This window comes from Microcaecilia unicolor, chromosome 2, assembly GCF_901765095.1.
Source record: "Microcaecilia unicolor chromosome 2, aMicUni1.1, whole genome shotgun sequence".
NCBI classification, from domain to species: domain Eukaryota; kingdom Metazoa; phylum Chordata; class Amphibia; order Gymnophiona; family Siphonopidae; genus Microcaecilia; species Microcaecilia unicolor.
Genome location: NC_044032.1, coordinates 573,000,947 through 573,026,287, shown reverse-complemented (window position 1 = coordinate 573,026,287; position 25,341 = coordinate 573,000,947). Strand labels below are relative to the sequence as shown.

Below are 25,341 nucleotides of genomic sequence, written 5' to 3'. Positions count from 1 at the left end.
AGATCCCATAAGTGGAGGAATTCCTTACATTCTCATGCGTTGATAGAGTTTGAGTCTTCTAAGTGAAGGTTGATGTCACCTAGTACTAATATATTGGAGTTGGTTACACATGTGTTGGAAATGAAGTCCATGAAGTTAGTCTGGCCTTCGTTCCAATTGCCTGGAGGTCTGTAAAACAAGACAGTTCAAATGGTTGCATAGGGTTTTGTTGTGGATTCTGATTGAGGCAATTTCAAGTTGAGACATTATGGACTCGGCAGTGGTTTCAGTGGTAAAGTGGGATCGATAGATTAGTGCTATGCCTCCTCCTCTTTTCCTTTCTGGTCCAATGTGTGATTTTGTAGTCTGGAGGGCACAGGTCTAGGATTATAGGGTCCTTTTGGTCATGGATCCAGGTTTCATTGATGAAAAGTAGGTCAAGGTTTTCTGACATAATCCAGTCTGTTAATATTGCTGTTTTGTTTACAGCGGATCTGGCGTTGATGTAGCCCACTTGGATTATTTGGTATGGGTCATTGTGTTTGGTGTTGTGTGGACTTTTATTAGTTGTTGTTTCTTTGTTAAGGTGAGTTTGTTAGGACCTTTATTTCCCTTCTGTTGTGGTTGTCCGATAGTGAGCCCAATAGTGGAATTAGAAAAGGTAAAGAGAAGGGCAACGAAAATGATAAAGGGGATGGGATGACTTCCCTGTGAGAGGCAAAAGAGTCTAGCGCTTTTCAGCATGGAGAAGAAACAGCAGATGGGAGCCTATAAAGTACTGGATGGAGTTTAACAGACAGACATAAATCGCTTGTTAACTTTCCAAAAATACGAGGACTAGGGGGCACACAAAAAAAGCTACTAAGTAGTAAATTTAAAACAAGTTGGAGAAAATATTTCTTCACTCAACATGGAATTAAACTTTGAATTCATTACCAGAGAATGTGGTAAAAGCAGTTAGCGTAGCAAGGTTCAGACAAGCTCCTAAAAGAAAAGCCCATAAACTATAAGAGAACTTGGGAAAATTCACTGTTTATACCAGAGATAAAACTCTTTTGGGATCTTCCCAGGTACTTGCGACCTGGATTGGCCACTGCTGGAAACAGGATACTTGACTTGATGGACCTTCAGTTTGTCCCAGAAATGGCATCTTATTGTTTTATGGTACAGTTTCTGCTCATCATAAACATAGTATAAATTAATCACTAATTCTTGTTAACAACCAGAAAACCATATGCTTACCAATAACCTTTTTTATAGGTCTGATCTTGCCCTCAAGATGTGGCTAAAAGTGCAATTTATTTCTCAATACCAAACTATTTGAGCTTCAGTCTCTTACTCTAAACACATGGGGGAAATACAAACCAGACCCTAAGTAACATATTTGTAGCTACAGCTAATGGAAAATATTTCCTCCTCATTAGTACATGAAAGGGTTCCCAAGGCACTGTGACAGTTTTCACTCGGCTCCCTTAAGGAGGTTTTCTGAATTTCCGGAAGTATTTGAAGCACTTGTACAAGATCAGCAACAGTATCCAATGGAGTACACTTCAGGATACTCCTGGAGACAGGAGAAGTTTAAAGGGATTTGGGGAGTGGGGGAGGATTTAGTACTGCTTAAAAAGGAAAAAAAGAGGGAGGCAGTTAACTACAAACCCATCTATCTGACCAGTATTGGGCAGAGGTTCTCAACCTGGTCACCCAGCTAATCAGGTTTTCACAATATTCATAATGAATAAGTATGAGAGAGGTTTGCATAGTGGAGGTAGTGCATACAAATTTATTTCATACATGCTTATGGAGAGTATCCTGAAGACTTGACTGGCTAGATGTGTTGCAAGGATTGGGTTGAGAACCCCTGGGTTTGGGTAAAACTGAACAGTGCAGGTCACTAAAGCAACTAGACTGTGTACCCACATCATCTAAGGTCTATAATCATCTCCACAACCATAACTTTCCAAATGCCTTTGTGTCCATGAGGTGACAAAATGTGGAATTGAGCAGCCTAGTTGTTACAGTGGTATGCTAAGAACTCCAGAAGCCCAGGTTCAAGTTCTACTTCTCCCACTGATGCCTGTTCTAATTTTGGCCAAGGCACTTTGTCCTCTTGTGTCTCAGGTGCCAGCTTAGGATAGTAAGCCCTCTTGGACAGGTATCCACTTGCTGTATCTGACCTGTAAATTGCTTGAGCACTGTTTAAGAACAGTGAGAAATTAAACCATACCCAAAGCAGCGATTAGGAAGGAGTAGTGGATGCAATCTATCTGGAGTTCAGCAAGATTTTTCACACTGTTCCACTGGAAGTTTGCTAAACAAGCCAGAAAGGACACTAGGCAGAAAGTTGTTAATTGGGTGACAAACTGGTTAAACTACAGAACTCCAGAGTGTGTCAGTCTAATACAGTCCATTCTGGTGAAGATTAATGAGGGCCATGTATTTCAGAGTATGGATGCTGGGTACGTTCTTTTCCATATCTTTACCAGCAACACTGCAGAAGGACTCGAGGGAAAATGTATAGGTTTTTGTATCATTTTTTCCATTATAACAGGATGCATGAACCTGAAAAAGTAGAAAAGAGTAAAGGGTGGGGGTAGGGGGGCTTGAATAGTCAAGAGCTTGGAAGCTGAACTTTCCTGCAAAAGAGTGCAAAATCATGATGTTGGCCACAAAACTCCCTTGGGCACTTAGGAAGCAAAGACTTGACAACTGCCACAGTGAGAGAGCTATGAGCAATCTTGGATGACCTGAAGATTGATAGTCACTGAAAAAGCAGAGAAAACCAACATGATTAGGCACGTCTACAAGGAAGACGAGATAATACTGAATTGCCCTTGTTAAAGCCAGTGATGAGACTGCAGCTCAAGTACTGTGCTCGATTCTGGAAGCCACAATGTGATAAAAATAAAAAAATGGAATAAGTTCAGAGGATGGCAACCCAAAAGAGTACAGGACCTTCAAAATAAACCCCACTTGGAGGCCTAAACAATGCAAAACAAAATCTACTCCTAGAGGAAAATAGAGAGTAGATGACAGAAATATTCCAGCATATAGCAGGCTTCTATAAAGTAGCTTTTTCCATATTTAAAAAAAAGATTAAAAGGACAGAGCTGGAGGTAGTTAAGGCTCAGAGCATATAGGGAAACACTTCACAGAAGACGGAAATTCCTACCTGCAAACTGAAATAACCAAAACTGACAGAATTTAAGCATTCTTGGGGCAGACAAAGTGTATTAAGAGCAGACGGGGAAGAAGTGAAAGAAATGGGAGACAAAAGACCCATAACTGGACTGGTTATGAAAGTCTATATGCTCAGTCATAACTAATACGGCTTAGGGCCTCATGCTTCACTAGCAAAGAAAACCATTAAACCTAAAATTTACTTCCTACTTGAGAGGGGCCTCTTAAATGTTAGCAGCTTGGGGGCCACAAAACTCATAAATCCAACTGTGGTTATATTATCTTCTAGCTGAAGGCTACCAAGGTTAGAAGGCACCTGCCAACTTGCACAGAACAGTGGCACCAACCTCCTAGGAATAGGTCGCAAGGGCACCCCACACCAAACTACCAGCAGTACACACTCAGGGCTTCTGACTTTCAGAGGGACCAAAAGGCTCTGAAAATAGGCTTGTTATTGGAGGTCTGATGATACCCTCCAGACACCGTAGAAGCACTAAGCACTACTGGAGAAGCAGGACTGGCAATGAGCCTCATGCCCTGTCAGCTCTGGAAGCAGCACTGAAGTGCTGAGAGGAAATGTAAGGATTTGGACAGAGGAGCAGGCGCAGGAGGGGAAGAACCTTGAAATTCTCCAGTGCATACACCATCTCGAGCTGTCTTCCCTCTACTTTTACTTTGTCCTAGACTGACTTTTTGTTTATAAAATGGAATAGACTCAAAAAAAAGCACCTAAAGTTATTTTTCTCGCAATGCAAGAACACCAATACTTATTTTTAGGACTCTCCAAAAACAGTTAATTAGCTGGAAAACACCTAAAGGTTACAGTTTAACCCCTACAATAAGCTATAAATATAGCATTGCCTATTGGCTCCAGATTCACCTCAGTGAGGAAGGAAGATGGCTTCAGCTACATCAGTGCAATCAAGCTTGTATGACTGGCAGCTGAGACAAATCCCTATGTAAATTCATGTAGACAGGGACTACTGACAGGGCCAAATGAACTTCTTGCCAATGTATCTGCTATTTTATGTTTCATACAGTCACTTAAGGCCAGTTTATCAAATCTAAAGATGTTTAACAATTCTAAGACTTTCTTCAGGTGCCTACTTGTTTTAACTACAAATTACCTCATGATTTCAGTATGCAACACAGTTACATTATGGCCTGAAGTCATATGTAGATAAAACTCCCAATAGCACTAATGAATCTTTTGTTTGTTCCAACAAGCCTGTAACGTGAACATTAATCATTCAGGCCTCAATGCTCAAAAGAAAATGCAGGCGCTAGAGGCCATTAGCGCCAGACTAGCACCCACATTTACCTGTGCAGAATGTTCAGAGGCCCGCAGCGCGGGAATGAATGAGCGCGCAGACGAACAGCACAAGTAGAATGCTAATGTCGTCAAGCTCATGTAATCAAGGCCATTTTATATTCCTCTCCAATGCTCAAAACAGCACCCGAAACAAAACTGCAAAAAATAAAGCCAGGTTGGAGCTGGAGTTAGGGTGTTTGAAGAGAGGATTTCTCTTGATTCTCTCCTCAAAATCTGCAGGTTTTGATTGCTTTTGGAAGCAGCCCATACAATCCCTTAAATGTTGGTCATAAGAAACAAATATGCACAAGTCACAGCAGACCCAAAAGTGAAAGTACACACTGGTGTCAGTTTCCTGCGTTCAAATATAAGCGTCCAAGCTAAAATAAAAATTTTTTTTTTAAAAAGATGCTTATATTTAGGCCACAGAAAACAGATGCCAATGTGTGCTTTCACTTTTGGGTTTTGCCAGGCTCATGTGCACAGGAGCCAAGCTTACTGCGGGACTTCTCTGCGCATGCACCAAGACCAGTCCTCCCACCGAACTCAACACTATGAGCGTACTTCTACTTGCATCTCATTAGCGTTGAGCATTAGGGAGTTTTCTGCACTATTCTAGCGGTATTTTTACAGTGCGGTTCGGAACTGCGCCGGAGTTTTGCGCATCTGCCTATCAGTAACATGTAAGAAGTCACTTGGAACATCCTCACACAACCTGAAATTTTCAGTCTGCTTAAGTATGAACTACGATTACTGTCATATAGTGGTCATAACATAATAAATAATCAGCAGATAAAGACCTGCACAGTCCTTGCAGTCTGCCCAAGGTGACCAGAGTTAAATCTGGCACTCTGCACAGGTGCCATTTCATTATGATTAAACACTGGTATGCTTTAGCTCTCTCTGCCAATTTTGGGGCAAGACCGTAGAAATTTGCCTGACCCTGAACCTACTTCCTAACTATTGGAGTTGGCATCGAAGCCCACCGCAGCCTTGATCCTGATCTGTTTTATGCCATTTACAGGACCCATACTATAGAAGTCTGCCCAGCACTGGTCTAACTTCCCAGCCTCTGAAGCCGCCGTCAAAGTTCACTCCAGTTATGAGATCATTTAAGTTTAGCTTTAATTGGATTCCTTCGTTTTTCTATATATAGTGATCCTCTGTTTATCCCACACATTCTTGAATTCCGTCACTGGTTTTGTCCTCACAATCTCCTGCGGGAGGCATACCAGGCATCCATCACTCTTTCTGTGAAAAAGTAATTTCCTGACATTGCTCTTAAGTCTCCCACCCTGGAACCGCAACTCATGACCTCTAGTTCTACCGTTTCCTGTCTCTGAAAAAGATTAGTTTGCACATTAATACCTTTTAAGTATTTAAACATCAGATAAATCATTCTCCATGCACATAATCATCTCAGGCTGGTGTACTAGAGGCAGTGATCTGTTTTGTAATGGTACATTAGCTTATAAGGGGTTTCTTAGGTTCTTTCGTCAGGTGTGCTAGGAGATCCTGAGGTATATAAAATCAATATTGTATAATTTCTTATAAAGTAGTCTGGATTATCCGACCTAAAAGGGGCCAACCCATTGCTGGATAAATGAAAAGTCAGATAACATGGAGAACAATGGTAACCCCTCAAATAAAGTCAAACAAGGAGTGGGAACTGGATCAGGCTCTTCGAAAACAGATTCAGGACTCCAAAGTGAAATTATACATTATAGGTGTTTATTTAAGCTGGCTAGACATGGTACCATGTTTCGGCACATATGTGCCTGCCTCAGGAGTCTATGTGTATAGTTGAAAGTCGCATATATCCTTGGCGAATGCGTCTGGTAAAACAAACGTGAACTGGTCTTTAAAAAGACCGTTGGTTCAGATGCATTTCACAACCTATTGAACTTTTTCCTTAACCAACGGTCTTTTTAAAGACCAGTTCACGTTTGTTTTACCAGATGCACTCACCAAAGATATGTGTGACTATCAAAAATACACATCAAGACTCCTGAGGCAGACACGTATTTGCCGAAACATGGTTCCATGTCGAGTCAGCTTAAATAAACACCTATAATTTCACTTTCGAGTCCTGAGTCTGTTTTTGAAGAGCCTGATCCAGTTCCCACTCCTTGTTTGACTTTCAGGCTCATTTTCAAAGCACTTAGCCTCCCAAAGTTCCATAGAAACCTATGGAACTTAGCCTCCCAAAGTGCTTTGAAAATATGCCTCAAAGTCTACTTCGTGGGACCTTTGTGTTCTGTCCACTCTTTTTGGGTTTCTTTTTTAACCCTTCAAACAATGCAGAAACAAAGGCAGTAAAAGCAGGAACCTGGCTCACAATGGTGCTTGTTTTGTGGTAAACGTAGGGCCCAGGGTTCAGAAAATGGAAAGAGAAGCTGTGTGATGTTACCGAGGTCTGTCAGATCAGCAAAGGTTGGGTAATCAAGCCTGTACTGTACTTAGCTTAAGAAAAAAGTACCACAACCTTCACAGCAAGCACCAAACTGCCAAGTTCCCAGTTCCAGGATGTTTTTTTTGACCAATCCTGGATTTGAACTCGCACCCCCACAATCGACACGGCATTTATAATCCTCAATTCTACCCACTGAAATTAGTGCTGCAGGTCCCATGCTAAGTTTGGCAGATATATAAGGCTTGCCTAAAATCGCCCCTCCAGGAGCTGGGTAACTTGAAAGCTCTATATTCACCTTTTCCTGGGACTGGTACAGCATCCTAACCCCAGACAAGCAAGCAGGGCTACCAAAGTTACCCAGTTCCAGGAGACAGCCTTAGACCAGTACTGGTTTTGACCTTACACACCAGAGCACTGTGGTATTTGTAGTCCTTAACTATCCATTATTTAGCTCATACATTCCCAACAAGGTATACTGGTGGAAATACGTCAATTCTGAGTTCAGGGTCTCCAACACAGAGTGCCATACTTGTATAAATGTTTGTTAAAATATATGTAGTCGACAAACCTTATAAAGTTACCCCATATCTTTTTCATTCTGAGCCTGAGGAAACAGGACTGTTTTGGAGTTATTAAAGGCTCTTCTTTAATTAGTTTTACTTCCTTCTACCTGTCATAAATCTAAAGTATCTCAGGGCATCATCAGCTCTATTTATTTATTTATTGCACTTGTATCCCACATTTTCCCACCTATTTGCAGGCTCAATGTGGCTTACAAAGACCTGTTATGGCATCGCCATATCAGGGTAAAGAATACAATTGGTTTTACATAGAAGTCAAGGAAAAAAAGAGGATCTAGTCAAGCAGTAATACAATTGGAAGTTACTGATCCTTACCGAAAACCTTGGGCAGGTATCACACCAATACACACAAGACAGGAGCAAAAAGCAATAGCTCAGCCAGCGGGAGGGAGTGCCTATAATAAACTTGAAATATATCTGCAATAAAACAGATGACGTTAAAATAAAACTGGGAGAGGGCTAGATGGTGTCATATAGGCAAACAGCAGACCGGTCGACATTTCGAGGAAAGCGCCTCTGCTGTTTTTCAGAGACCACACCAGTGACCTGCGAAGTTTTCCTCACGGGTATATATACTAACACGTGCATTGCACAACTCCATGCACCAAAGCCGTTTGGAAGTTTTTCTTGCTGTTCGCATGAACTCCTTCAGTTGAAGAAAAGAAAACGTCGGACTGACCTTTGCCCGTTTCTGAATCCGTCCAACTCCTATTTGCGTCACCACAAAAGCAGCCGCTCTGATCGCGAAGCTACTAACTGCAAAACCTTGCAAACCGAGTCAACGCCCCGCAAAATCCCTTACCCATGCCTCAAGGTATGTCAGTGTCTGCTGTTAAAAAGGAAAAACGCCTGTCACACAAGCACACACACACCCAGATCCCAGGATGGCACAGCATAGATTTGCCAACACAACGCAAACGTACCCCCATCCGAACAGGCAAAAACGTCTTCTCTGCAGAACTGCGAGCGCACCAGAGGTGGCGGCACCGGGGACCGTAGTAGCAAGCATAGAGCGACTAAAAGTTGCGTGTTAAATATTACACCTACCCGTGATATGATCAGAGGCTGATTGAAATCTATCCCTCCCGTGAGTCTGAAGCCCCAGGGAGCAGGTCCCTGGAGAACCACATTTTGCGGCATGTTCTTCTGCAGATGTCCTTAAGTTCCGGGTGTCGCGAGTTTTTCTTTGGAGACCGACACCGTCCCGCATGCAGTTTGCCTTCTTTCTGCGGTCGGTGCACTAGCAGCAGCAGCCTGTCCCTTCCATGCCTTTATATCTCCTCTGGATCCCAGCGGCTCGGCCTGACGTCAGAAGTCAGCCCCGCTGCTACAGGAAGCCCGAGAGAGGAAGGGAGGACACAGGGGAGCTACAGGACAGAGAAGCAGAGAGAGGGTGTGAGCGAGGAGGGGAGGAGAAAGCAGAGAGAGATAAGAGCTCAGAGGTACTGGAAGAGCAGAGAGAGCAGGGGATTGTAGGGATTCGAGGAAGGGGGGGAGAGATTTGTGCATTGCAATAGTGAAGAAATTGAAATGCGTTTCTCCCTACACTGTGTAAAAAAATACTAACATATCAGAGACGTACATTTTCAGAACTGACAAGAGACGACAAAATGTTGCGGGTGCCTTGTTAGTCCACTGTCCACAGTAAAAGTAATAATAGAAATAAGACAAAAAGAAAAAGAAGGTGATACCCTTTTGGACTAATATAGGTATCAACTTATTTTCCTTTCTTTTGTTTTGCTTTTATTTCTGTTTACTACACAAGATTGAGCAGGAAAAACTCAGTATAATCCTGGGGAGAACAGACGCAGCAAATAAACAGGGCAGGCCCACAGATATTTGATGCCTCAGGCCAATCTTTAGCTATTCACTTTTTGGGGTGGCAAAATTCATGCTGTCACCTCTCACATCTGCCCAATGTCTCCCTCCCTTCCCTGCCCAGTGCTACTACTACTTGTCTACTTATCATTTCTATAGCGCTACTAGACGTACGCAGCGCTGTACACTTGAACATGAAGAGACAGTGCCTGCTGGACAGAGCTTACAATCTAATTAGGACAGACAAACAGGACAAACAAGAGATAAGGGAATATTAAAGTGAGGATGATAAAATAAGGATTCTGAACAAGTGAATAAGGGTTAGTACCTAGAATCCTTCTCTCTGCTCATCTCCACACAGCAGCAGCATCCTCTCTTTCTGCTCCCAGCCCCAGCATCCCCCTCCAGCCTCAGCAGCCCTTTTCTCTTCCCCCCCATCTTAGTCCCAGCCACCCCTCAGCCTCTTGCCCACATCCCTGGCCTGCGCTCCCTTTGCCCTCAGCCCCAGATAACCCCATTTAGGCCCAGCAGCTCTTCCTTCTTTCTTCCCCTGTTTCCTCAGGCCCAGCCATTAGGATACTAAAGAATGGTAATACAGTAAATGATGACAGATAAAGACCAGGTAGCAGAAGAGAGAGTCCAAGAGTACAGAAACAAGAACAGCAACAGAGAAGCACAAAAGAGCCTTCAAGAATGGAACAATCAAGAGGCCTTTAATAAATTGACCTGACACGGGCCGTGTTTCGGCATGTATACGCCTGCATCAGGTCCATTAAAGTCAAAGATATTGAAAAACACACAGCCAAAAAGATATTGTTCCTCAATAATATACACAAACAGAAACAAAAGCAGAGCAGCTAAGGGTTCCCTAGCTCATCAGTTATGAAAGCACAATTTGGACGCGGGATCTTCTCTCTGCCAGTCCAAGGAGGTTAGATTGAGACAATAGACGGTATGAGCCTATCTAGCCCATTATCTGGGCTGAAACCACAATAGCAAAATATTATTAGAAATAAGGGACTGCTTATGCTTGGTCCATCTGTAAAAAGTCTAAAGCTGCCCCAGTTGGATAGACAGTGCCTCAAAAGGTGGAGGATAAAAGTTTTGTTTTGTTTTTTTTTTACTTATTTGACAGTTTTCTTTCTTTCTTTATTTAAAACTAGTATAAAAGGCCTGTTTCGGTAGGCAATGAAACGGGCGCTAGCAAGGTAATCCCCCCCGCAGCGTCCCTCCTGCTCCCCCTGCAGCCACCCATCTGGTCTCAGGACCCCCTCCCCACCAACCCTCCTCTCCCCCTGCAGCCACCCATGTCCAGCGACCCTCCTCTCCCCCTGCCCCCCGCAGCGTCCTTTCTGTCTCCCCTGCTCTCCCCTGCAGCCACCTATCTGGTCTCAGGACCCCCTCCCCACCTCCATCTTCCCTGCCCTCCCTGCAGCCACCCATGTCCAGTGACCCTCCCCTCCCCCCTCGGCGCATCACCCAAGCCTCTCCGCCCCGGCACATCACCCAAGCCTCTACCCCCCCCCCCCCCGGGCACATCAACCCCCTCGCCACCCGCAGCTGCCAATACTAATGCTGTCTGGCCGCTTCTGCGTCTCCTGTTGAGTAGCAGCGGCCAGTACAAAAAGAAAAAAGCCAAAAAAAGATTTTAAACCTGAAACACGGCTCCGTAGACAGCCATCTGGCATTGGCTGTCGTCTCTGCAGCCGCTCCTCCTCTCCCCTCTGACGTCGCTGCGCTCCTCCGGGGTCTTCCTGCAGGGGCAGTGACGTGGAGGGGAGAGGAGGAGTGGCTGCAGAGACGACAGCCAATGCCAGATGGCTGTCTACGGAGCCACGTTTCAGGTTTAAAATTTTTTGGGGGGCTTTTTTCTTTTTGTACCGGCTGCTGCTGCTCCACAGGAGAAGCAGCAGCAGCCGGACAGCGTTAGTATTGGCGGCTGCGGGTGGCGAGGGGGTTGATGTGCCCGCTAGGGGGGAGGTAGGGGCTTTGGTAAAGTGCTGGGGGGAGGGTCTTGGGTGATGCGTCGAGGGGAGGTAGGGGTTTTGATGTTGCGCCGGTGCTTGGTTGTTGCGCCGAGGGGGGGCACTGAGAGCTGATTCGTAGGCAGGGGGAGGAGTAGGGAAACACACTCCACGTGTTTCCCTACTCCTCCCCCTGCCTGGCTTGCGGTTTTGCAGGGCAGGGGCTTGGTTGGTGCGCCGAGGGGTTGTTGTGTTTCCCAGGCAGGGGGAGGAGTAGGGAAACACGCCTTGGAATCAGCTGTCAGTGACATCACTGATGTCAGTGCATTCTAAACTGCCTAGCAGACCACCTCCGAGGGAGCCACGGTCCCAGGCACATTAGAATGTTGAAGGTGAGAATTATTATATAAATAAAAGAAAAGATCTTCCCATATCTAGATATATATCATGAAATAAAATTCAGTATCATCAGAACAGCTTAAGAATTATTGCAATAAACTCTGTCTCTCCTGTTTACTAATGCTTAGCTCGATTTATCTGCAGCAGGGCCCATTTTATTCCTATGGGCCCTGCTGCAGATAACTCACACTAAGAAGCTTTAGTAAACAACCCTCTGTATTTTGGGCTCATTTTTCTACACTATTCTATAGAATACAGCAAATTTAAGTGAGGATAGCCTTTTTCTTGATAGGTTCATCTTAACTGTTGTTGAAATATTATTATTATTCTTTATTATTATTTGTTACATTTGTATCCCACATTTTCCCACCTTTTTGCAGGCTCAATGTGGCTTACATATAACCGTTAACAGTGTTAGCCGATTCCGGTCTGAATGAATACAAAGTGAGGTACATGTATGGTAGGTACAATTGGGGGGAACTTAGGGAGGGAAAGGGGGAAGAAGAGTCCAGTAATGTCCGTTATGGTCTTTGGTTACATTTTGTTGCAGGTGTCCAGGTATTATTATATTGGGTCGGTGGGGTATGCTCTTCTGAACAGGTCTGTCTTTAGTGCTTTCCGAAAATTTAGGTGGTCGGGCGTAATTTTTACTGCTTTTGGTAATGCATTCCATAGTTGTGCACTTAGGTAGGAAAAGCTGGATGCATAGGTGGATTTGTATTTGAGACCTTTGCTGTTTGGGTAGTGGAGGTTTAGGTATGATCGTACATATTTTGTGGTGTTTCTGGTTGGCAGGTCGATAAGGTCTGTCATGTATCCCGGTGCCTTGCCGTAGATGATTTATGGACAGTTGTGCAGATTTTGAAAGTGATGCGGTCTTTGATTGGCAGCCAATGCAGTTTTTCTCGGAGTGGTTTGGCGCTGTCAAAACGTGTTTTTCCAAGTACAAGTCTGGCTGCTGTGTTTTGGGCGGTCTGGAGTTTCTTTATGATTTGATCCTTGCATCCCGCATAGATTCCATTACAGTAATGTGCGTGGCTTAGTACCATTGACTGTACCATGTTACGAAATATTTCCCTCGGGAAGAATGGTTTCACGCGTTTGAGTTTCCACATTGAGAAAAACATTTTCTTTAAGGTGGAATTCGCTTGGGTCTCTAGTGATAGGTTACGTTCGATTGTTACTCCAAGAATTTTCAGACTGTCTGAGATAGGGAGGGTGTATCCTGGGGTGTTAATGTTTGTGGGTTTGTATGTGTTGTATTGGGATGAGATGATGAGACAGTGTTTTTTTCCAGTGTTGAGTTTTAATTGGAATGCATTGGCCCATGAGTTGGGAAGGCAAATATGATAAAGATAGAATATATTGTAATTAAATGGAAGTAAAATTAAACTCTCCTTTCATTGGGGCATATGGAATCACATCTTCACCTCATCTGTTTTGTAGACGTTTACATTTTAGATATGCAAATGGATTATTCTGTCTTGAGCATGTTTCAGGGACTAATGGTTTATAAGTCAAAATAATAAAATTAAATATTTTGTTTCATGCAGAGCTCTCATTTGTTTAAACATAACTAAATGGGCTATAAGCCCCTAATACAGTCTATTGTTTTCTTATATTTTGTTCTTGTGCTGACTTATACTGTATTAAAACTCTAAACACTTATCTCTTCTATCTGGTTGATAATAAAGGAGCTCATTGTGAACACTATCCACCTTAAAAAGTTGTTTTGCAGCTGTATGTGAGTAATTGTGATATTGAACAAGTGTATGTTTGTGTTCCTAGTCATACATCCAAAGGTTATGCAGAGGTGTATTTTCAAAGCACTTAGACTTACAAAGTTACATGGAGGGGCATTTTTGATAGTGTATCTAAGTCGGACTTTGGATATTTTGCACTAAACATACTAAATCCGGTTAGGAAATATAGGAAAAAAGAAAAATGCTTATTTTTTTCAGAAATACCATTTCAAATATGGTTTTGTGCATTTATCTTTTTAGGCAATTTATGAAAAAAAAGAGCACAAGTTAAAAACGCACAAAATCAAGCCATAAGCATTGTCAAACTGGGTCAGACTGAAGGTCCATCAAGACCAACATCCTGTTTTCAACAGTGGCCAATCCAGGTTACAAGTACCTGACAAGATCCCAAAACAGTACAATACATTTTATGCTGTTTATCCTAGAAATAAGCAGTGGATTTTCCCCAAGCCCATCTCAATAATGGCTTATGGACTTTTCTTTTAGGAAGTTAGGCAAACATTTTTAAAACCCTGCTAAGCTAACTGCGTTTACCACATTCTCTGGCAACGAATTCCAGAGTTTAATTACACGTTGAGTGAAGAAATGTTTTCTCCGATTTGTTTTAAATGTACTATTTTGAAGCTTCATTGTGTGCCCCTTCGTCCTAGTACTTTTGGAAAGAGTAAACAAGTGATTCAAGTCTACCCGTTCCTCGACACTCATTATTTTATAGACCTCTTTCATTTCCCCTCAGCCATCTTTTCTCCAGGCTGAACAACCCTAGCCACTTTAGTCTTTCCTTATAGGGAAGTTGTCTCATCCTCTTTATCATTTTCATTGCCCTTCTCTGTACCTTTTTTAATATCACTGTATCTTTCTTATGATTAATATGTAACACACAATCAGTTATGCTTAATATGCTTGAAACACTTTTATTATTTGCTTCCTGAATACAAAATATAATATCTCAATTCTTACCATATGACTTAATTTCCACGTGCATACTCACTCACCATACTTACCCTTAACCACACTACTACACACATTGAGCAAAGAACTCACTAATACAAGTCTGTTCTAACTATTCGCTATATCCGTAGACCAACAAAGTCCACCATCAAAATCCACTTTCATCTCCTCTTGGGAATAGTTCTTTATGGTTTCAAATGATGTTGCGCTCCTACGGGCACCAGTTAGTTAGGCGATGTAATCCTTTTGTAATCCTGCAATCCATGCCACACTGCTTAATGGTGATCAACACTGCATCACTCCTTAATGGTCACCAGATATTTAAACGAGTAGCATATTCAAATCATTGAGTCCTCAGCTACTGTGCTTCAATCCACATCCATTCGATAAATACACCCCAGACTCAACACAGTCTGCGTTTCGCAACAGCGTCATCAGGAGTCGAGTTCTGCTTAAATCAACACGTATGGTGATCATCAATATTGTTCAGTTTAACCACATTCAATATCTACTACACATCACTTTACATTATACTCACAATTAGTAGTTATAAACCACTCATGGATACAAGACAGTGAGGTATTCCACCTTCCACAAACGCACCCTCCTAGCGAAAAACCGCCGGCACATGCGCTGTGGAAACTGACTTCACCCTCCTATTAATACTGCCCAAACTCCGGCAGGAATTGAATGGGCTTCGTCACATTTGCCGTGCTGGGAATTGCTAGCGCCATTTAGTGAAAGAGACCCTAAGTGCTTAACGCCCTTTAGTAGAAGGGCCCATAACTGTCGTAGTAGATAAGATGTAAAGTTACTTAAATTCTTTGATTTGGGAATAGGGGAACAGAAGGTAGAAAAAGCAAGGGATCAGAGGTGTTCCTGGCGCTCTGAGAATATACATTTGCTCTGATTTCCAGGCAGTATGACCTTGAATATCAGCACACACAAGAAGTCACTGTTCTTTTTATAAAAGTTACTTTATTAAATAAATGTAGCTAATTTACTCATAGTTTGTGGATTCATAGAAGCTTGGTGCCCTATTGCAAGAGACTTCACATTTTGAAGGCTGTAGCTGGAGAAGAAGGTGGAGTTCTGAATAGAAAAGGCTTTATGGCAGAGGTGGGAGAATGGGCAGGTAGAAGGAAGCAATTTCAGAGGTGAGATGCTGAGTTATGTAGTAGTAGTAGTAGTAGTAGTAGGTAAAATGAAGCGTTCACTTTAGGGGAACACATGCTCCAAAGGCAAGATGGACGCGACTAGCTTGCAGGATCAGAAGGGAGGAAGAAGAATACCAACAAGGCGAAGGGACCAATAGAATCAGAGCCTGAGACCAGGTCACAGAGAATGGCTAACCCATCAGAGCAAAGATAGTAAAGACAATCAGGAAATGATAGCAGGTAAACAAAGGACTCAAGCGCAGTTGAGAGAGAGGAGAGAGAAAGAGGAGGTCTTTGCAGGAGAAAAACCACTAAGAGTAAAGCTTATACACTAAGCAGGGGTGGCTGCAGTACATATGGGACTACATTACACAGAATGCATTGCTCACATATCGTGACAGGAAGTAACTGCAGCACTAAAATCCTAAGAAGAATAGCATTAAACACATTTTAGAGCTACAATATACATAAAAAAAATAGTATAAGGCTGCCAGGGGCAGAACAAGAGGAGAAGAAAGAGCTTAGGGTTCCGAGAAATGGAAAGAAAGAGCAGAGGGTCATTGGGAGCGGTAAGGGGAAGACTTCTTTGCCTCAGCCTGCAACAAGCCTTCTCCATTCAAGGCATCATGCCAAGAAAGTTCTTGTCCTTTGCACATTCACGTCATTGTGAGTGAGAGCTTCCGTCTCACATTGCATAATACAATGCTAGTCAAAGAAAATGAAAAGCTTTTGCTAGATGCCTTGGTTCAAGGACAAGAAACGTCTTTTCAAGATGTGTAATTGAAAGAAAACTTACATTGAAAATAGTTACCATAAACATAAATATGAATTTGTGTCAAAAACATAGGGGTCCTTTAACTAAAGGGCGTTAAGCCCTTAAGGCGCAGTTAGAACACGCTAACAGGCCGTTGCCTGTTTGAGCATGCTAACCCGCATGATACTGATTTTTTTGGAAATATTTTGTGGAGGGGGTGTGTCTAAAGATGAAAAGTGCAAAAAAGCTATTCAGAATATTGCCAATAAGGGGTATAATCGAACGGAAACTTCTATCTCCATGGGCGTTTATCTCCGAGAACGGGTCCGTGAAGGGGCGGACCGAACCGTATTTTTGAAAAACATGGACGTTTATCTTTTTTTAAGCTGGGTGTTTTTGTTTTTCAGCGATAATGGAAAATGAAAGCGCCCAGCTCAAAAACGAATAACTCCAAGACATTTATTCGTGGGAGGGGCCAGGATTCGTAGTGCACTGGTCCCCCTCACATGCCAGGACACCAACCGGGCACCCTAGGGGGCACTTTTACAAAAAAAAAAGGTAAAACAGCTCCCAGGTGCATAGCACCCTTCCCTTGTGTGTTGAACCCCCCAAATCCCCCTCAAAACTCACTGCCCACAAGTCTACACCATTACTATAGCCCTAAGGGGTGAAGGGGGGCACCTACATGTGGGTACAGTGGGTTTGGGGGGCGGTTTGGAGGGCTCCCATTTACCAGCACAAGTGTAACAGGTGGGGGGGGATGGGCCTGGGTCCACCTGCTTGAAGTCCACTGCACCCCCTAATAACTGCTCCAGTGACCTGCATACTGCTGCCAGGGAGGTGGGTATGACATTTGAGGGTGAAAATAAACAGTTGTGAAACGGCATATTTTGTGGTGGGAGGGGGTTTGTGACCATTGGGGGAGTCAGGGGAGGTCATCCCCGATTCCCTCCAGTGGTCATCTGGTCATTTAGGGCACTTTTTGGGGCCTTATTCGTGGAAAAACAGGGTCCAGGAAAAGTGCCCTAAATTCTCGCTAAAAACACATATTTTTTTTCCATTATCGGCGAAAGGCGCCTATCTCTGATCGGCAAATAACCACGCCCCAGTTCCGCCTTCACCACGCCTTCGACACGCCCCCATCAACTTTGTCCGCATCCGCGACGGAGTGCAGTTGAAAACGTCCAAATTCGGCTTTCGATTATACCGCTTTATTCGTTTTTGTGAGATAAACGTCTATCTCCCGATTTGGGTCACAATATAGGCGTTTTTCTATTTCGATTATAAACAGGAATATGACTCAAATTCTTACAGTGAATGGCATCTAGTAGAGACTGATGCTATACCCGAATTATTTTTGGTATCAAGATCAATATTATCAACAAATACAGGGTGTGGCGATGGGGGCTATGCTAGCTCCATCAGTGGCCACATTATATATTGCCCATTTGGAATCTCAGTGGATCTATATACTTCTGATAAGTTTCAAGCAGTACGCTTTTGGAGGCGCTTTTTAAATGACATCTTTTTATGGACTGATACTGAACAAGTTTTGAATGATTTTGATAAGTGGTTGAATACTTTGGATAACAACATCCAGTTTACAAAGTCTTCTAGTTTGACACCTATTGCTTTTTTAGACTTGCGGATTGTCAAGAAAGAGGGTCGGTTATCCACTACACTCTATAGAAAACCAGTCGAACGAAATACATTGTTACAATTTGGGAGCTTTCACCCATATACGTTGCAATATAACCTCCCAGTGAGCTACTTCCTTTAGTTGCGGAGGGTGTGCGCCTCTTTGGATGATTTCAAAAGTCAATCAATATTGTTGGAAAAGAGATTTTTAAATAGGGTGTATCCAAAATCTGCAGTCAGGAAAGCTTATCTGAGGGCTCGTTTTGCTCAGTGTCCATTGTTATTGCAGGAACATAAGGAGGATAAGGAGGAGACCTTCACTTGTGTTCTCCCTTATACAAGAATTAGTCAGATACTTTTTTTTTTAAATTTATTTATTAGGATTTATTTACCACCTTTTTGAAGGAATTCACTCAAGGCGGTGTACAGTAAAAATAGATCAAACATGAGCAATAGACAATTACAACAGTAAAAATATTCAAAAACAATACAAAGTATGGCACAGTATACTATTTACATTGTCAACACAATATGTAATAGAACATTATAGGTGATAGCGAAGGGTAAAGCAAAAATGTAACATATAGAAGAGTACGAAAGTAGGAAGTGGTAGAAAGTAAGGTGATTGATTTAAAGAAAGTTGTACATGAGGTCAGAGAAATGGTTAAATGTTATCTTCGCTAGGGTAGGAGTGGATAAACATGTCCTGCTGCAGTATGTGCAGCCCGAGTATTCCTTGTGTGTGTGAGTGAGACTAATGAGCTGGTTACTTCTTCCAGTAAAGGCCTGGTTGAAGAGCCAAGCTTTCACCTGCTTCCTAAAGTAGAGATAGTCCTGTGTTAAGTGCAGCCTTTCAGGCAGTGCATTCCAGAGTGTGGGGGCTAATCCGGAGAAGGCTCGCTTGCGGGTATCACATCATATAATGTCTTTTGGAGAGGGTGTGGTTAGTGAAAGCCCTTGGGAGGACCTTAGTGTCCTTTGCGGTGTGTGGAGGATCATCCTATTTTTCAGATACTCAGGGCTATTTCCTTTCAGGGCCTTGAAGATCAGACATAAATTTAGCCCTGTATTGTACTGGTAGCCAATGAGGTTTTTGTAAAAATGGTGTGATATGGTCACATCGCTTGCAACCTTCTATGAGTCTTGCTGCTGCATTCTAAATCAACTGGAGCTGGTGCAGGCCCTTTGTAGTCAGACCATTGTATAGAGCATTGCAGTAATCCAGTTTTGATGTTATCATGGCATGTACAACTGGGATAAGATTTACCTTCTCGATGTAAGGAGAGAGGCAGCAAATAGTAGAAGCAGCTCTTGAAGGTTGCTTGGATTTGGGGAATCAGTGTAAGTGTTGAATCTAACTGTATTCCAAGGTTTCTGACTTGTGATTTGAGGGGGAGTTCATGCTTCCCAAAAGGGATTTTGATGTCAGGTATGTGGCCACTTGTGTTAGGGACCCAGAGAAGCTCGGTTTTACTTGGGTTCAGGCAAAGTTTGTTGTGTTTAGCCCATTCTTGAATTGATGTTAGACAGGTAATCAGTTTATTCAAGGCTGTAGGTAAGTCAGGTTCAATGGGTATAAGTAGCTGCACATCATCCGCATAGATGTAGAGCTAAGTGTCCATTGACCGAATCAGCTCAGCTAGTGGTTTGAGGTAGATATTGAACAGAATAGGTGACAGTATCGATCCTTGTAGTACCCCGCAGGTCAGTGTCCATGGTGGTGATGAGTTGCTGCCAAACATTATGGATTGTTGCCTGTCTGATAGGTAGGATCTGAACCAGGCAAGTACTGTTCCACTGATACCTGTTTCTGTCAGTCGTGCTAGCATGATATCATTATCCACTGTGTCAAAAGCTGCAGAGAAATCAAGCAATACTAACATCGAGGCGAATCAAGGACCGTTTCTGTACCATAACCAGGTCTGAATCTGGATTGGCATGGATTAAAATTGATTGGCACATTATGCAGGTATATCCTTATTTCAAGGAGTTTCCAACCATTGCCTACAGGCATGGTAAAACAGTGGTGAGTTTTGGGGAAGAAATTGTTATTATGAGCCTGGGGCCATAAGAGGGATATTTACTCATAGATCTTGCGGACGATGCCAATGGTGTAGCATGACCATGGACGTTTCATGTTGGACTGATCCTCAAACCGGGTGGTGTTTAAGATCTAACATGACACAGATTGCGGGACAAGGAATGTAGTTTGTCACTGTTTACCCGTGCACTCTGGTGTATGTTGAAAGGAGTAGTCCTATTAAGATCCGATTAACTGAGCATAAATCTCAGATAACTAATCAGAATTTACAAACCTCTCTAGTGGCCTGTCAAAATGCCATCAACATCAAGTGGTGAATGAGGCACTGGACCACACTTAAATCTTAAACAAAAATGTGGAGAAAAAAGATCTCAACTAAAAGGAGCCTGGTCCACACATAGAATACTGCAATGTGGCCAGCTCACAATCATCATTGGTAAAAAAAAAAAAAACTCCACTAATCAAAAACAAGTAGGTATAAAGTCATTAGAACAGTCAAGTGCCACTCAGTTCAACACTTTGTATAAATAACTTGTCCACAACAATTTCATACAATGTCTTAGTGTCACCAGCCAAGTCTTAAAATGTGCAATTAAATATTTCCATAGTTTGTGATGAAAGTACTTATCTGTCCAAAAATACAATTGAGCAACAAAAAGAAACAACACTGAGCCTTCAAGATTGGGATAATCAATGTTCTCCTTTATTGTGAACTTGACCCGACACGGGCCGTGTTTCGGCGCACAAGCGCCTGCTTCAGGGGTCAGAAAAACTTGATTTTTGACTTTCCAAGAAATGTGTAACCAGACACAGTCGAGATACAATGCCTCTGGTTTACTCGCTCATAGAACGCTGTCAGCATACAGAAAAAAACACCAAATACAACTGTCCATCCTCTTTACAGTGGTGGAAATAAGTATTTGATCCCTTGCTGATTTTGTAAGTTTGCCCACTGACAAAGACATGAGCAGCCCATAATTGAAGGGTAGGTTATTGGTAACAGTGAGAGATAGCACATCACAAATTAAATCCGGAAAATCACATTGTGGAAAGTATATGAATTTATTTGCATTCTGCAGAGGGAAATAAGTATTTAATCCCTCTGGCAAACAAGACCTAATACTTGGTGGCAAAACCCTTGTTGGCAAGCACAGCGGTCAGACGTCTTCTGTAGTTGATGATGAGGTTTGCACACATGTCAGGAGGAATTTTGGTCCACTCCTCTTTGCAGATCATCTCTAAATCATTAAGAGTTCTGGGCTGTCGCTTGGCAACTCGCAGCTTCAGCTCCCTCCATAAGTTTTCAATAGGATTAAGGTCTGGTGACTGGCTAGGCCACTCCATGACCCTAATGTGCTTCTTCCTGAGCCACTCCTTTGTTGCCTTGGCTGTATGTTTTGGGTCATTGTCGTGCTGGAAGACCCAGCCACGACCCATTTTTAAGGCCCTGGCGGAGGGAAGGAGGTTGTCACTCAGAATTGTACGGTACATGGCCCCATCCATTCTCCCATTGATGCGGTGAAGTAGTCCTGTGCCCTTAGCAGAGAAACACCCCCAAAACATAACATTTCCACCTCCATGCTTGACAGTGGGGACGGTGTTCTTTGGGTCATAGGCAGCATTTCTCTTCCTCCAAACACGGCGAGTTGAGTTCATGCCAAAGAGCTCAATTTTTGTCTCATCTGACCACAGCACCTTCTCCCAATCACTCTCGGCATCATCCAGGTGTTCACTGGCAAACTTCAGACGGGCCATCACATGTGCCTTCCGGAGCAGGGGGACCTTGCGGCACTGCAGGATTGCAATCCGTTATGTCGTAATGTGTTACCAATGGTTTTCGTGGTGACAGTGGTCCCAGCTGCCTTGAGATCATTGACAAGTTCCCCCCTTGTAGTTGTAGGCTGATTTCTAACCTTCCTCATGATCAAGGATACCCCACGAGGTGAGATTTTGCGTGGAGCCCCAGATCTTTGTCGATTGACAGTCATTTTGTACTTCTTCCATTTTCTTACTATGGCACCAACAGTTGTCTCCTTCTCGCCCAGCGTCTTACTGATGGTTTTGTAGCCCATTCCAGCCTTGTGCAGGTGTATGATCTTGTCCCTGACATCCTTAGACAGCTCCTTGCTCTTGGCCATTTTGTAGAGGTTAGAGTCTGACTGATTCACTGAGTCTGTGGACAGGTGTCTTTCATACAGGTGACCATTGCCGACAGCTGTCTGTCATGCAGGTAACGAGTTGATTTGGAGCATCTACCTGGTCTGTAGGGGCCAGATCTCTTACTGGTTGGTGGGGGATCAAATACTTATTTCCCTCTGCAGAATGCAAATAAATTCATATACTTTCCACAATGTGATTTTCCGGATTTAATTTGTGATGTGCTATCTCTCACTGTTACCAATAACCTACCCTTCAATTATGGGCTGCTCATGTCTTTGTCAGTGGGCAAACTTACAAAATCAGCAAGGGATCAAATACTTATTTCCACCACTGTATATCTTCCTGACAGGGGAACTCTTGTTTCGCTATTGCTGCTTCAGGAGATGACTGGAACACGCTGTATCCTCCACAGTGACGGATTTCAAAATGGTTGCCAAATCTGTTGCAGTGGAACCTAAAAGTTAATTTAGGGGGTGTAAAGTTGAATGTTTGTCTAGGATTGCCAATATCATTGCAGCGATCTTGCTCAAATAGCCATTTACCCAGCTAAGAGGGAAGTTATTAACGTGGGCTACTGTCAAGACGTGCTATTTTACTGTTAACCCCAGTTTTTAGTGACTAAGCCTCTGCATAAAATGGACCTGTGCTAAAATAGCATGAGTTAGTGGTAAAATAAGACATCTTAATAGTTGTCCACATTAATAATTACACCCCTAAATGGCTTTTGGAAATTGCCCTTATGTATAAGTTTATAAAACAAAACATATTTTAAAGTATGAGGTCAAGTTATGCTTTTATAGGATCATTCTGGGAGGGGTGTTGTGGGATTAGTGAAATCTCAAGGAGGCGGGTAGGGATCTGAAAGTTAACTAAAATGGGGGCACAAGGCTGAAAGCTCTTCTAGGGCTCTAATACCCCTGTACCACCCTTTATGTATTGTTATTAAAAGTATATTTATTCTCATTATCATAAAATCAATACAAATCCTATATAATAAAATACACCTCTAACATTCTGAAGCCGAGAAAGTGAAACCTTCAAGCCTTGAAGCATTCCTGCAATGTTCCGGAACTACGTGTCGTCAATTGAGGAGATGGAGCCTTACAGAGCGCACGAATGCTTCAAGGCTTGAAGGCTTCACTTTCTCACACACACACACACACACACACTCACTCTCTGTCTCTCACATACACTTTCTCTCACACACTCTCTCTCTCACTCACACACAGACTCACACACACACACTCTGTCTCTCACTCATTCTCTCTCATATACACACTCCATCTCTCACCCACACACTCTCTCTCAAACATACACACTCCAAGAAAAGGGGGGCATGGAACATGCTGGGGAGGAGAGGGAGGGGGGAATGGATCTCGGAGGGAAGGGGGGACCATGAACTCGGAGGGGAGGAGAGAGAGGGAGAGGAGAGGAGAGGGGGGAGGGAGGGGGCCTACTACTACTACTATTTAGCATTTCTATAGTGCTACAAGGCTTATGCCTGCACCTCGGACAGAAGGGGGGCCTGGAACTCGGAGGGGAGGAGAGGGAGGGAAGGAGGGGGTCATGGAACGCAGAGCTCCACACACACACACACTCACTCTCTGTCTCTCACATACACTCTCTCACACACACTCTATCTCTCTCTCACACACACTCACTCTCAAACACACATACACTGTGTCTCTCACACACTCTCTCTGACACAAACACACACTCACACTTTGTCTCTCACTCACACACACACTCCATCTCTCGCACACACACTCTCTCTCTCTCTCTCAAACATACACTCACACTTTGTCTCTCACTCACACACACACTCCATCTCTCACACACACATTCTCTCTCTCTCAAACATACACACTCCGAGGAAAACCTTGCTAGCGCCTGTTTCATTTGTGTCAGAAACGGGCCTGTTTTATTAGTAATACAATAATATTCAATTTCTGGCTCATCCTCCATCTTTCTCTACATCATCCACCTTATCAGGATGGTGTAGTTGATATCAAAATAGAAGAGAAGGGAAGCTAAACTAAATTAATATATGCCTTTAATCCGATTCTATAAAAGTTGCCAAAAATTGCACATGCAAATGTAGGAGTGTCCCCGATTTGCATGTGCAATGTAATAGAATAACGAGCCAATTAGTGCCACTAATTTACTTTTTAACAAGCAATTATTGGCTCTAATTAGATTTAATTGGGATGTACCTGAGTAAAGTTAGGCGTAGGATCTGCGCCTAAAATTTATGCACGGCCCAAAAAGGGGGGGGGCAGAAATGGGAGGTTCATGGGCATTTTGGGGCAGATCAGGGGTTTGGTTTTGAGCTACATGCATAATTGTAAAATAATGTTATCATTGGTGCAAATGGCGGTGCCTAAATTTACACATGACCTCTCCACTTAAATATTAATTCTATAAACCATGTTGAACTTTAGGTACAGCTTATAGTATACCACCTAAGCAGGGGTTTTTGGCACCGATTTTGTAGGTGCCATATATAGAATCTAGCCCTTAATAGCTTATTAAATGTCAGAACATGACTAATAGATCTAAGTTCAGCAGGCAAAGCATTCCACAATACAGATCTTACAACCGAAAACATGTGATTGGATTTTGGTGAACTGTAGATGACAAAACCAAAGGAACATCTAAAAAATTGCATCCTTCTGATCTAAGTGGTTGAACGGGTCAATAATTAAGCTTTGCATTAATAAAAAAACCTTTAAATTTAACTTGCCAAACAATTGGAAACCAGTTCAAAGAAAACAACAAAGGGAGACACGTTCAAACTTACTGCCCCACATACCACACAGGCTGCAGAATGTTGCACAATGTAGAAAATTCTGGGGGGGGGGGGGGGGGGGGAGGGGGTGGTCCTTATTGTTTGGTCGCCTGGAGTCAAGTCTGATTTGAGGGCACTACTGGGTCTGGATCCTTTAGCACAGTGATTTACTCAGGGTTTATCCATGCTAATATTGTTACATGATATGGCAAAGTTTTTAGCAGGGAAAAATCCATAGTAAAATCACTACACTAAACAGTAGTGTTCTAGGCATGCAAATACATGCTAATCAGAAGACGAGGGAATTTCTTTCAATGTAAAAAAACATGCTAATTTTTGTTTTTTATTTATCCCTTTAAATTATTACTACAGTCCTGAGCTGTTGTTTTTAGAAATCACTATTTATTTGAATTTACTGATAGATCACACCTTTTTAATAGCACATA

General features: G+C 42.9%; 1 protein-coding gene across 2 annotated transcripts in view; it reads right to left on the bottom strand.

Moving 5' to 3' along the window:
- The window catches only part of PDLIM3 (PDZ and LIM domain 3), a 98,279-nt gene extending 89,469 nt beyond the window's left edge, over positions 1-8,810 (bottom strand). For both annotated transcript variants that reach the window (XM_030191490.1, XM_030191489.1), the window contains exon 1: positions 8,510-8,810. In XM_030191490.1, coding sequence (XP_030047350.1) covers positions 8,510-8,602 — 93 coding nt within the window. In that variant the 5' untranslated portion in view covers positions 8,603-8,810. The remainder of the gene's footprint in view (positions 1-8,509) is intronic.
- Between the last annotated feature and the right edge of the window lie 16,531 nt (positions 8,811-25,341).